Source organism: Phyllobates terribilis, unplaced genomic scaffold (genome assembly GCF_046119375.1).
Source record: "Phyllobates terribilis strain yellow unplaced genomic scaffold, ASM4611937v1 Scaffold_7__3_contigs__length_470593459, whole genome shotgun sequence".
Classification (NCBI taxonomy): Eukaryota; Metazoa; Chordata; class Amphibia; order Anura; family Dendrobatidae; genus Phyllobates; species Phyllobates terribilis.
This window is the reverse complement of record NW_027362767.1, coordinates 111,330,489-111,343,989: the sequence shown is the minus strand read 5'-3', so window position 1 is coordinate 111,343,989 and position 13,501 is coordinate 111,330,489. Positions and strand designations below refer to the sequence as shown.

General features: G+C 49.8%; 1 protein-coding gene across 1 annotated transcript in view; it reads right to left on the bottom strand.

Annotated features, from left to right (window-relative positions):
- Positions 1 to 13,284, bottom strand: part of VPS39 (VPS39 subunit of HOPS complex) — an 86,092-nt gene extending 72,808 nt beyond the window's left edge. Inside the window, exons 1-5 of the mRNA XM_073639095.1 lie at positions 12,963 to 13,284; positions 10,485 to 10,550; positions 6,575 to 6,639; positions 5,226 to 5,268; positions 5,035 to 5,129 (exon numbers count right to left, since the gene is read on the bottom strand). Of these exons, the coding sequence (XP_073495196.1) occupies positions 5,035 to 5,129; positions 5,226 to 5,268; positions 6,575 to 6,639; positions 10,485 to 10,550; positions 12,963 to 13,035 (342 nt within the window). The 5' untranslated portion in view covers positions 13,036 to 13,284. The remainder of the gene's footprint in view (positions 1 to 5,034; positions 5,130 to 5,225; positions 5,269 to 6,574; positions 6,640 to 10,484; positions 10,551 to 12,962) is intronic.
- Positions 13,285 to 13,501: the final 217 nt, after the last annotated feature.

Below are 13,501 nucleotides of genomic sequence, written 5' to 3'. Positions count from 1 at the left end.
TCGCTGCTCCGGCAGTCCTGTCCTGCCCTGCTTCTGCCCGCTGCTCCGGCAGTCCTGTCCTGCCCTGCTTCTGCCCGCTGCTCCGGCAGTCCTGTCCTGCCCTGCTTCTGCCCGCTGCTCCGGCAGTCCTGTCCTGCCCTGCTTCTGCCCGCTGCTCCGGCAGTCCTGTCCTGCCCTGCTTGTGCTCGCTGCTCCTGCAGCCCCGTCCTGCTCTGTTCTTACCCACCGCTTTGGGCGTTCCCTCTCTGCTGTGGTTGTCTACCGCATCTGCGGTTCTGTGACCCAGTCTGTACTGGGTCTTAACCTTTCTGTGCTCCAGCCCGTCCTTTCGGCCAGTACCTCCCTGCCTGCATACTCGCCTGTATCCACCCATCTGCATACCTGCCGTGTTTGTTTACATCCACCAGTCTGTGCCAGCCTAACCTGCCTGTTCCAGTAATCCCAGTGTGGGTCAACCCCCGTGTCCGGAGTTTGACCTGGAGTAGCACCTGGTCCCTCTGCCCGGTTTCTCCCTGGTGCACTGGCGTCGTATGCCGTCGTGCCACCTTGGTCGGATCGGCCAGATACTTAGTCACGCCCCTCCAGGCACTCTCCGGTCCATGGTCCAGTGGAACCACAACACCCGCACACGCCAGTCAGTCCGGGCGTGTGCATAACAGCCGAGACTGCTCTGTGCACACACACACACACCACATGGGAGACGCAGAGACTGCTGTGCACACACACCACACACATGACATGGGAGACGCAGAGACTGCTGTGTACACACACATCACATGGGAGACGTCGGGACAGCTGTGCACACACATCACATAGGAGACGCCGAGACTGAAGTATTCTTCACATAGGAGACGCCGAGACTGCAGTATTCTTCACATAGGAGACACCAAGACTACTGTATATAAATATTGTTACACAAGTAGAAAAAAAAATGACTTAAGTCCATCAAGTTCAACCTTTCTCCATCAGTTATACATTCTGTATCACTAGTTTATTTATAACCTGCAATGCCATTTGTTATGAGAAAAGCATCAAGCCTTTTTTTTTTTTTTTTTTTTTTAATCTGTTATAGTGTTTGCCATTACTACCTTTTGTGGTCGGCATTCCACAGTCCGACTGCTCTGACTGTAAAGAACCCTTTCCTGCCGGCATTGCCTTTCCTTCACCAGCAATGAATGCCTCCTGGGACTGGGAGGGATTAAAGAGCTGGCGGTCAGCAAAAAGGGGCCGGTGGCCCAAGTTCTGCTTTTCAGAGGTTGCCCACCCCTCGTCCAAATAAATAAATCAACCTAAACTGAGTTTACACATAGCCTTCTGATCACTCAGGGATACATGAAATGCATGTAATTCAAAAAACTATACAGGACTAGTAACATAGTAACATCGTTTTTAAAGTTGAAGGAAGACTAAGTCCATCTAGTTCAACCCATAGCATAACATGTTGATGCAGAGGAAGGCCAAAAAAAAAAAACCATGTGGCAAACACTAAGCTCCACATTGGGGAAAAAAATTCCTTCCCGACTCCATACGACAATCAGACTAGTTCCCTGGATCAACGCCCTATCAAGGAATCTAGAATATATAACCTGTAATATTATACTTTTCAAGAAAGGCATCCAGGCCCTTCTTAAATTTTAGTAGTGAATCACTCATTACAACATCATGCGGCAGAGAGCTCCATAGTCTCACTGCTCTTACAGTAAAGAATCCGCGTCTATGATTAAACCTTCTTTCCTCCAGACGTAGAAGATGCCCCCTTGTCCCCGTCTCTGGCCTCAGAGTAAAAAGATCAGTAGAAAGGTCTTTGTACTGTCCCCTCATATACTTGTACATAGTAATAAGATCACCCCTAAGCCTTCTTTTTTCCACAGTAAATAACCCCAAGTGTAATAACCTGTCTTGGTATTGCAGACCCCCCAGTCCTCTAATAACCTTGGTCGCTCTTCTCTGCCCCTCGCTCACGTTCGCGCACCCTCGCTCACGTTCGCGCACCCTCGCTCACGTTCGCGCACCCTCGCTCACGTTCGCGCACCCTCGCTCACGTTCGCGCACCCTCGCTCACGTTCGCGCACCCTCGCTCACGTTCGCGCACCCTCGCTCACGTTCGCGCACCCTCGCTCACGTTCGCGCACCCTCGCTCACGTTCGCGCACCCTCGCTCACGTTCGCGCACCCTCGCTCACGTTCGCGCACCCTCGCTCACATGGGGATAGGGGAAAATATATGTATGTGGGTTAAGAACTGGCTCAGTGATAGGAAACAAAGGGTGGTTATTAATGGAAAGCACTCAGGCTGGGTCTCAGTTAACAGTGGGGTACCACAGGGGTCAGTATTGGGCCCCCTTCTTTTTAACATATTTATTAATGACCTTGTAGGGGGCATACAGAGTAGTATTTCAATATTTGCAGATGACACTAAACTCTGCAGGGTAATCAGTACAAAGGAGGACAATTTTATATTACAGGAGGATCTATGTAAACTGGAAGCTTGGGCTGATAAATGGCAAGGAGAGGAGGGAGCGGGGCCGGGAGAGAAGGCCGGGGGTGAGGAGTGATCCCAAAAAACTGTGACATCACTGCGTGCATCATCCCAAAAAACTGTGACATCACTGCGTGCATCATCCCAAAAAACTGTGACATCACTGCGTGCATCATCCCAAAAAACTGTGACATCACTGCGTGCATCATCCCAAAAAACTGTGACATCACTGCGTGCATCATCCCAAAAAACTGTGACATCACTGCGTGTATCATCCCTGTACTGAGACATCACTGCGTGTATCATCCCTGTACTGTGACATCACTGCGTGTATTATCGCTGTACTGTGACATAACTGTGTGTATTATCGCAGTACTGTGACATCACTGTGTGTATTATCGCAGTACTGTGACATCACTGTGTATTATCCCTGTACTGTGACATCACTGTGTGTGTTATCCATGTACTGTGACATCACTGTGTGTATTATCTCTGTACTGTGACATCACTGTGTATATTATTCCTGTACTGTGACATCACTGTGTATATTATTCCTGTACTGTGACATCACTGTGTATTATCCCTGTACTGTGACATCACTGTGTATATTATCTCTGTACTGTGACATCACTATGTATATTATCCATGTACTGTGACATCACTGTGTGTATTATCCCTGTACTGTGACATCATGGTGTATATTATCTTTGTACTGTGACATCACTATGTATATTATCCCTGTACTGTGACATCACTGTGTATATTATCCCTGCACTGTGACATCACTGCGTATATTATCCCTGCACTGTGACATCACTGCGTATATTATCCCTGCACTGTGACATCACTGTGTGTATTCTCTGTACTGTGACATCACTGTGTGTATTATCTCTGTACTGTGACATCACTGTGTATATTATCCCTGTACTGTGACATTACTGTGTGTATTATCCCTGTACTGTGACATCACTGTGTGTATTATCCCTGTACGGAGACATCACTGTGTGTATTATTCCTGTACTGTGACATAACTGTGTATTATCCCTGTACTGTGACATCACTGTGTGTATTATCCCTGTACTGTGACATCACTGTGTGTATTATCCCTGTACTGTGACATCACTGTGTGTATTATCCCTGTACTGAGACATCACTGTGTGTATTATCTCTGTACTGTGACATCACTGTGTGTATTATCTCTGTACTGTGACATCACTGTGTGTATTATCTCTGTACTGTGACATCACTGTGTATATTATTCCTGTACTGTGACATCACTGTGTATATTATTCCTGTACTGTGACATCACTGTGTATATTATTCCTGTACTGTGACATCACTGTGTATATTATTCCTGTACTGTGACATCACTGTGTATTATCCCTGTACTGTGACATCACTGTGTATATTATCTCTGTACTGTGACATCACTGTGTATATTATCCATGTACTGTGACATCACTGTGTGTATTATCCCTGTACTGTGACATCATGGTGTATATTATCTTTGTACTGTGACATCACTATGTATATTATCCCTGTACTGTGACATCACTGTGTATATTATCCCTGCACTGTGACATCACTGCGTATATTATCCCTGCACTGTGACATCACTGCGTATATTATCCCTGCACTGTGACATCACTGTGTGTATTCTCTGTACTGTGACATCACTGTGTGTATTATCTCTGTACTGTGACATCACTGTGTATATTATCCCTGTACTGTGACATTACTGTGTATATTATCCCTGTACTGTGACATCACTGTGTGTATTATCCCTGTACGGAGACATCACTGTGTGTATTATCCCTGTACTGTGACATCACTGTGTGTATTATCCCTGTACTGTGACATCACTGTGTGTATTATCCCTGTACTGTGACATCACTGTGTGTATTATCCCTGTACTGTGACATCACTGTGTGTATTATCCCTGTACTGTGACATCACTGTGTGTATTATCCCTGTACTGTGACATCACTGTGTGTATTATCCCTGTACTGTGACATCACTGTGTGTATTATCCCTGTACTGTGACATCACTGTGTGTATTATCCCTGTACTGTGACATCACTGTGTGTATTATCCCTGTACTGTGACATCACTGTGTGTATTATCCCTGTACTGAGACATCACTGTGTGTATTATCCCTGTACTGAGACATCACTGTGTGTATTATCCCTGTACTGTGACATCACTGTGTATATTATCTTTGTACTGTGACATCACTGTGTGTAGTATCTTTGTACTGTGACATCACTGTGTGTATTATCCCTGTACTGTGACATCAGAATACAATGCTGACATCACAGAGGAGAACACATAACATGGGGACGTAATTAATTCTATAGTGTTTCCACTTTCAATATTGGTAGGAAGCATCTATTTGTGTAGAGCTGCCGTTTAAGACGCGCTCGCTGACGCTCCGTACGCGCTCGCTTGTTCACGCTCACGCTCGTTCACGCTCAGTTCACGCTCAAGCTCGTTCACGCTTTAATGACCGCTGTAAAAAGGCTGTCAGCTATGGAGGGGTTAAGTAAAGCCAGCTCACCTGCAGATCACAGGACAGCAAAGAGGCTCCCTTTGCCTTTGAGATGGTGGTCATAAGTTGGAAAGTCAGCAAGTCATGGACACATACATTGCTATCTGTGTGTGGAGGGAACAAAAGAAAGGAACACAGAATTTAGAATCCGGTCATCGGCCGAGCACACATGACCCAGCGTATTTCACAACATAACTCACCAAGCAAGCTCACAAGGATCTTAAATTGAGGAACAACATGAATCTGAAATAAAAAGACAAAACTAACACAAAGTCAACAGGGTTCTTTAATCCGAACAGCACTTCTCTATATGCCCCACTAGAGGCTATGGACATCATTTAAAGGGTGGGGTACCGTACTCCGTTTTTCTCCTCATAGTGGAGAGCCATTGAAAAAATGGCTTCAGCTCTAAAAGAATCAAAGCCATATAATAATACTTCACACCAGACCTGGACAAACCACAGCCAGCGATCCATATCCAGTCCTATGGCTGTTTCTATCAGGCCTGCGGACTGGCACAGCAAGTGGGCAGGAAAGAGCGGCCCGTGGAGTGCACGCTGCAGCCGCCCTCCCCGCCTCCATCCTGATATCACCAGTATGTGCATCCTCGGCATACAGATATCTATGAATGCAATGGTGGAGGAGTGAGCTGTCGGCTCAGTGCTCCACCATTCAGCCTGTGTGCTGGAGTGGCTCAGCTAGTAGGTGTGATGACGTCAGACTGCGCCGGCTGTGGAGTCTCAGGGCACAGAGCAAAGACAGGAGCAGGGCGCCAGGGGGAACAGGGACAAGGAGAGTAGTATTTCGTTTTTTTTGTCCTTCACTTGTGGAGCCATCATAATGTGGTTGGGTACTGTAGGGGGATCATACTGTGAGGGTCAATAGTCTGTAAATAGAGATCTGCATGGCTGCGGTCATTCTGTGTATGGGATCATACTTTTTGGAGGGTTGTGGGGGTCATCCTACTGTGTTGGGGATTGTACGGGCATCATACTGTGCCTGGTGCCTGTAGGATGCAGTGTACTGTGTGGGAAGCTGTGTGGATGTGGGGACAACATAATGTATTTGGGGAGCTGTTGACCATAATGCAAGGACTGAATTACAGGAGCAGAAAGATTTATATTTTTTTTAATAAACTATAAAAATAGGTAAATTATATGGTTTCGATCTGTTCAATAATAAGTTCTAAAATTAATATACAATGTTAATATTCAACAGAATTAATTTCAATGTATTGGTTCAGCCCTTTATAACAGTCCCGGTCTCTCATGTGGCCTGTAGTGGAAACGTATTGTCCACCCCCGCTTTACACCATAGTGCCACATCATGTATTCCCTCAGCTATATGAGCGGGTCGCTGGGGTTTTCAGCTGTCACCTCAACAATCAGATCATTACCAGAGGAAACAAATGTCGAAAAGCTCTCAAAATTCTAGGGCAGCACGGTGGCTCAGTGGTTAGCACATAATGTCTGTAAAGCGCTGTGGAATTAATGGCGCTATGTAAGTGAGTAAAATAAATAAATAAAACTCTAAAAGTTGCATCTCCTACCTGCTGAATTTTCTTAGCAAAGTTCTTATTGGATTTTTCTAGAGTTACTTCAAACTGGTTACAACCTAAAAAAAAAAGAAATGTATTGCTTACATTCTGGAAAAAAGTCACAAGAAAAGGAGAAAATTATTAAACATCATAATCACTACCCAATTCACCCAACTTCGAAAGTTAGGAAGGAGCAACATGTACAATCTTTTTTCTGCCAATTAATTTCCCTAACCTTGTGTGGTCCTTTACATACACCCAAGAAATATTGCTCCTTGCGTCCACCCCACCTACACACACGCAGCATCGTGCCCCCAGAGTCGTCCACCCCACCTACACACACGCAGCATGGTGCCCCCACAGTCGTCCACCCCACCTACACACCCGCAGCATGGTGCCCCCACAGTCGTCCACCCCACCTACACACCCGCAGCATGGTGCCCCCACAGTCGTCCACCCCACCTACACACCCGCAGCATGGTGCCCCCACAGTCGTCCACCCCACCTACACACCCGCAGCATGGTGCCCCCACAGTCGTCCACCCCACGTACACACACGCAGCATGGTGCCCCCACAGTCGTCCGCCCCACCTACACACACGCAGCATGGTGCCCCCACAGTCGTCCACCCCACCTACACACACGCAGCATGGTGCCCCCACAGTCGTCCACCCCACCTACACACACGCAGCATGGTGCCCCCACAGTCGTCCACCCCATCTACACAGCATGGTGCCCCCACAGTCATCCACCCCACCTACACACACGCAGCATGGTGCCCCCACAGTCGTCCACCCCACCTACGCACACGCAGCATGGTGCCCCAACAGTCGTCCACCCCACCTACACACACGCAGCATGGTGCCCCCACAGTCGTCCACCCCACCTACACACACGCAGCATGGTGCCCCCACAGTAATCCACCCCACCTACACACACGCAGCATCGTGCCCCCCCAGTCGTCCACCCCACCTACACACATGCAGCATGGTGCCCCCAGTCGTCCACCCCACCTACACACACGCAGCACGGTGCCCCCACAGTCGTCCACCCCACCTACACACACGCAGCACGGTGCCCCCACAGTCGTCCGCCCCACCTACACACACGCAGCATGGTGCCCCCAGAGTCGTCCGCCCCACCTACACACACACAGCATGGTGCCCCCACAGTCATCCACCCCACCTACACACACGCAGCATGGTGCCCCAACAGTCATCCACCCCACCTACACACACGCAGCATGGTGCCCCCACAGTCATCCACCCCACCTACACACACGCAGCATGGTGCCCCAACAGTCATCCACCCCACCTACACACACGCAGCATGGTGCCCCCAGAGTCGTCCGCCCCACCTACACACACACAGCATGGTGCCCCAACAGTCATCCACCCCACCTACACACACGCAGCATGGTGCCCCCACAGTCATCCACCCCACCTACACACATGCAGCATGGTGCCCCCACAGTCATCCACCCCACCTACACACACGCAGCATGGTGCCCCCACAGTCATCCACCCCACCTACACACAAGCAGCATGGTGTCCCCACAGTCGTCCACCCCACCTACACACACGCAGCATGGTGTCCCCACAGTCGTCCACCCCACCTACACACACGCAGTATGTCCCCACAGTCACCCCAAAACACATGAAATTACTCCACAAACACCTGGAATATGATGCCACACAGTATGAAGGCCAGTCACCCCCCACACATGCAATATGAGGCACCAGCTGACTTGCACACATGCAGTATAATGCTCTCATAATCACACACACAGTATGATGTCCCAAAACTCAAACTCCCCCAGATACACACAAAGTAGGATGCCCACAGACCTCCCATCTTGCACCTGAGTGGCTCTTCCCCACGCAAGTATCCCACTTGCATGCGTGTCCTTTCACATCCCTGGTCCCAATTGCTGCCCAATTTTGTGACATGAAAATGTCGTATGACCAAAAGGTCCATGCAGCTCCTCCTGTCTCTACCCAGGCGGAATGGTGGAGCAGAGATCTGATGGTTCCCTGCTTCACCACAGTGAGTATCTGTGTCCTGAAGATAGATACACACATACAGTTAAAGGCGGGTTATACCCCAGTACAGTAGGTGATATATATCGGCATCTGAGCTATTTATGCATCACTTTTCTGCACCTTCTAGGTGACTGTGAAAGTAATGTTTTGCAGCAGTTCCTGCTCAAATGCCTGCAGGTAAGCAGCACGCAAGGTTATCCATTCATAGCGCAGAAGCAGCCAGGAGAGAAACAACGTCAGGTAAGATGGGGGCAACATCTGTTTATGTAAAGACTCAGAAGAACCCCAAACTCACTAGATAACTGTCAGCTATCCCCCCGTCTACCCCATACTCAGGAGCATTCCTGTGATTTATTTGAGGAAGCAGCTGTGAAAATTTTCAAGAAAGAGCAAAAGGATCAGCCACTAAAATTTTGCAGACCGAATCCTTCTCTCCCCTGAAATCACCTGTTGGGGTAGAGTCGGGGGGCGTCTATACACAGGCTATCAGACGATCCTGCTGATATATACATACAACAAGGAGAGTCTGAAAAAGAGTAAGACAGCCATATAACTCGGACGGAGATCGCAGTGCAATGTCTGGACTGGCCGACGGCTCACCTCACCTGAGCGTGATAGTATGTATTTCTATGCAGCAGTCACGTTCGTGTTGGGAGAGCCGCCGGCCAGTCCGTGCACTGCAATGCAATCCCTGTCCGAGTTATATGGATGTCTGACTCTTCCCTTAGGGTGCCACATGACTTTGGGTCTGAAGTCATGTGGCAATGTTCATGAAAGGGAACCTGAGAACGAATACTTGCCGTCCTCCTTTTTTCATTGACGTGGAAGATGCCTCGCGTCATCCACACCGTCAGACGAAATCTTGCGTCTGTGCAAAGAAATCACAGTTCGAGCCTGTGCACTATGCTTTGCCCTGCAGAGCCGAAACAGTGCGCGTTCACCTGCAGTAAGGCAAAGTATAGTGCACAGGCGCAAGCCGTAATTTCTGTGCGCAGGCCTGGCAGCGAGGCGTCATCCACGTCAAGTAAAGAAGGACGGTAAACAGCAGCCAGGGGGGAGGCACGGAGAGGCCCAAAACCACGCTTATCAGACCGGACCAAGTCAGGGGGTTATAGAAGCTTTTATGGAGTGCAGCACAGGCGCTGAATAAGGAAATAGATTTAGCTCATATAGGACAAAGCTGGTGACAGTTTCCCTTTAACAAGATATATCCATAAACTTACTTGTTGATCTTCCCAGACCCGCTGCAAGTGATTGACAGGTGTTTACCTCGTGTGAACATAGGAAAAGCTCTGTCAATCACCTGCAGCAGTGGCAAGAAAAGCTGTCTGGGGGCACAGCCGAAGTAGCCTGATCCCCGGCTGGATCGTCAAAGTACATTTTCTTTGAAAAGCTGGAACATTTCAGAGAACGTTTCGTGCAGCCAGGCTGTGATTCACGCTGCTTGTGGTTTGGCAGGAGGAGTCGCCTGACTGCTTCCCTTTAATACAGTATATAGCATATCAGCTATCACAATTGAAAAACACTGATAGTTTTGTGACCTTGAAAGAGTTTAACGCCCATTAAGGAGCAGCGGTTGGGAAAAAAAACTGCTTCTGGGAGAAGTGAGATGGATACTTGATATAAAAAACAAAAAATCTAATGGCGATTTTATCTATAAGGATGTAGTAATATTACATGTTCATGGACAGTGCAGATTTTCACTTTGTAATGTTTACGTGAAATCCGCTACAAATCTGTTGCAATAACTGCAACAAAAATGCCAGATTTTACGTGGATTTGGGGTTCCAGAAAGTGAGCAGCGCATCAGTCCGGAGTGGACGTCCCTGAAAGTAAAACTGCACTACTTTAATAGGGACAGATCTGTGCAGACGACTCACCTTGCTCTTTTTTGACTCTGTACAGTAGTAAATGTCCCTGTTTAGTGCCAACGAGAAGGCAGTCCTCTGAAAATGGAGCACAATATGGTTACCATTCATTTAGGAGCTGGTATTGATGCACAGAGTTACAGGAGAATCGGTTAGCAGGTTTTTGCTAACCCATCTGAGAACAGCATGATGTAGGAGCAGAGACCCTGATTCCAGCGCTATATCACTTACTGAGCAGCTTGCTGCAGTTTTGGTAAAATCCCAGTTTTCTCTGCTGCAGATCTAGCGGTTCTCTGAATGCTGAGGTGTGTATAACCCCGCCCACACTACCGATTGGCCGCTTCCTGTGTAGACTGTGCAGGGGGGTTGGGGTTGGACTACATGGCAGCAGGTTTACTAGCCCTCTAGTGATCATCTCCTCTTAATAAAACAGTGATACTATCAAAACTGCAGCAAACAGTCCAGTAAGTGACACATCACTGGAATCAACATCTCTGCCCCTATATAATGCTGCTCTCACATCAGTTGAAAAGAGGAGGCGCAAAGGGAATGTGTATAAAATAGAAATTTTTATTAACTACTGGTTGAAAACATTCTTACAAATAACCAGGACAGGCAAAATAGCAACAAACAAAAACCCTGGGGAAGGGAAAACACATTCAACATGCAAGTATAGAAGGTATTATATTATGACTTATAGGTGCAATCTTGACATGTATACAATCTGTCCTATGTCACACATGTGTAAATGAAAGTATGTCAGAAAAACCACCATCGAATAACTCAATGAGAAGAAACCTTACCCATGTGGCAGGTGAAGCCCCCCCAGGGAATGCACAGGCAGAAAGTGCAGAGCCCTACATACGCACTACATAGCAAAACCCTGGAACTTTATTTCGTTTAAGGGTAACAACTTGGTAATTCAACTAATCACCAGGAAAGAAAGTGCAGTTTTGATACCCAGCATACATTACCTGCGCCAAAATACAGGCGGCAGGCAGAGGAGCGCTGGGCTAAGGACTACAGCAGCCTCCTACCAGCTTTGTGGTCTTTCTGCTGCTAACAAGATTGCATTCACATGCCAGTTTCCATTTTTCTCGTGTTATCAGTTTTACTTGTGATTTTTGGAATTCTCTCTTTGTAATGGATCTGACTTTAGAGCCTCCTCCGCTCTATCTGGATCCCTACAGATTATAACGGCAGAGGCAGGTCAGGAAAACGGGTGATAATGGAAAATGCTCCGAACAGCAGGGAGCGGAGACACAAAGATAATATGAACAGTCTTCCCCCATTGTGGGGCTGTCAGGCCCCCATAGCGGGCCCTCACCCCCCGCAGGGCTGTCAGGCCCCCATTCATCCCCAGCGCTTACCCCCGGGGCTGTCAGGCCCCCATTCATCCCCAGCGCTTACCCCCGGGGCTGTCAGGCCCCCATTCATCCCCAGCGCTTACCCCCGGGGCTGTCAGGCCCCCATTCATCCCCAGCGCTTACCCCCGGGGCTGTCAGGCCCCCATTCATCCCCAGCGCTTACCCCCGGGGCTGTCAGGCCCCCATTCATCCCCAGCGCTTACCCCCGGGGCTGTCAGACCCCCATTGCCAGCACTTACCCCCGGGGCTGTCAAACCCCCATTGCCAGCACTTACCCCCGGGGCTGTCAGACCCCATTCATCCCCAGCGCTTACCCCCGGGGCTGTCAGACCCCCATTCATCCCCTGCGCTTACCCCCGGGCTGTCAGGCCCCCATTCATCCCCAGCACTTACCCCCGGGGCTGTCAGGCCTCCATTCATCCCTAGCGCTTACCCCCGGGGCTGTCAGACCCCCATTCATCCCCAGCGCTTACCCCCGGGGCTGTCAGACCCCCATTTATCCCCAGCGCTTACCCCCGGGGCTGTCAGACCCCCATTTATCCCCAGCGCTTACCCCCGAGCTGTCAGGCCCCCATTCATCCCCAGCACTTACCCCCGGGCTGTCAAACCCCCATTCATCCCCAGCACTTACCCCCGGGCTGTCAAACCCCCATTGCCAGCACTTACCCCGGGGATGTCAAACTCCCATTCATCCCCAGCGCTTACCCCCGGGGCTGTCAGACCCCCATTCATCCCCAGCGCTTACCCCCGGGCTGTCAGGCCCCCATTCATCCCCAGCGCTTACCCCCGGGCTGTCAAACCCCCATTGCCAGCACTTACCCCCGGGATGTCAAACTCCCATTCATCCCCAGCGCTTACCCCCGGGGCTGTCAGACCCCCATTCATCCCCAGCGCTTACCCCCGGGGCTGTCAGACCCCCATTCATCCCCAGCGCTTACCCCCGGGCTGTCAGGCCCCCATTCATCCCCAGCACTTACCCCTGGGCTGTCAAACCCCCATTCATCCCCAGCACTTAACCCCGGGCTGTCAAACCCCCATTGCCAGCACTTACCCCCGGGATGTCGGACCCCCCATTGCCAGAACTTACCCCCGGGATGTCGGACCCCCCATTGCCAGAACTTACCCCAGGCTGCCACACACTCTATCTGCAGCGGCAGTTTCTCCAGGATCAGCACCTGTTCAAAGGCGTCATGCATGGCTGCAGCGGCCTAGTGCACCCGCCAGACTGCGGCCTCTCCTAGACGAGCCGCCCCGGCAATGATGTGCGACACGAAGGGCAGAGGAACCGTCCACAGCAGGCGAGAAGGCTCGTCCCGGAGGGGAGGCCGCTGACTACCGCCGCCGCTTCCTGGTATTAGGCCACGCCCCGTGCCGGAGCCTCCGTACGGGAGGCCGCGCCGCCGTCACCACGTGACGTTATGTAACAGTGCGGCTCCTCACGCAGCGGCCTCATCTTGCTTCTTCACATGTTTTCTTTCTGCGTTTTTCCTATGCGTTTTACTGTTCCAGCAAAGTGAATGAGCTCTCTGATATCTCCTGCTGCATTGTGGGCACATAGCCTTAAGTGTTTCTTCCCCGGTTCACACCTGCAGCCCGGAAGTTCTATCAGCCGGTGTCAGCCATTCTATTGATAGGGAAAGAAACGTGCAAATTTTATTCCTG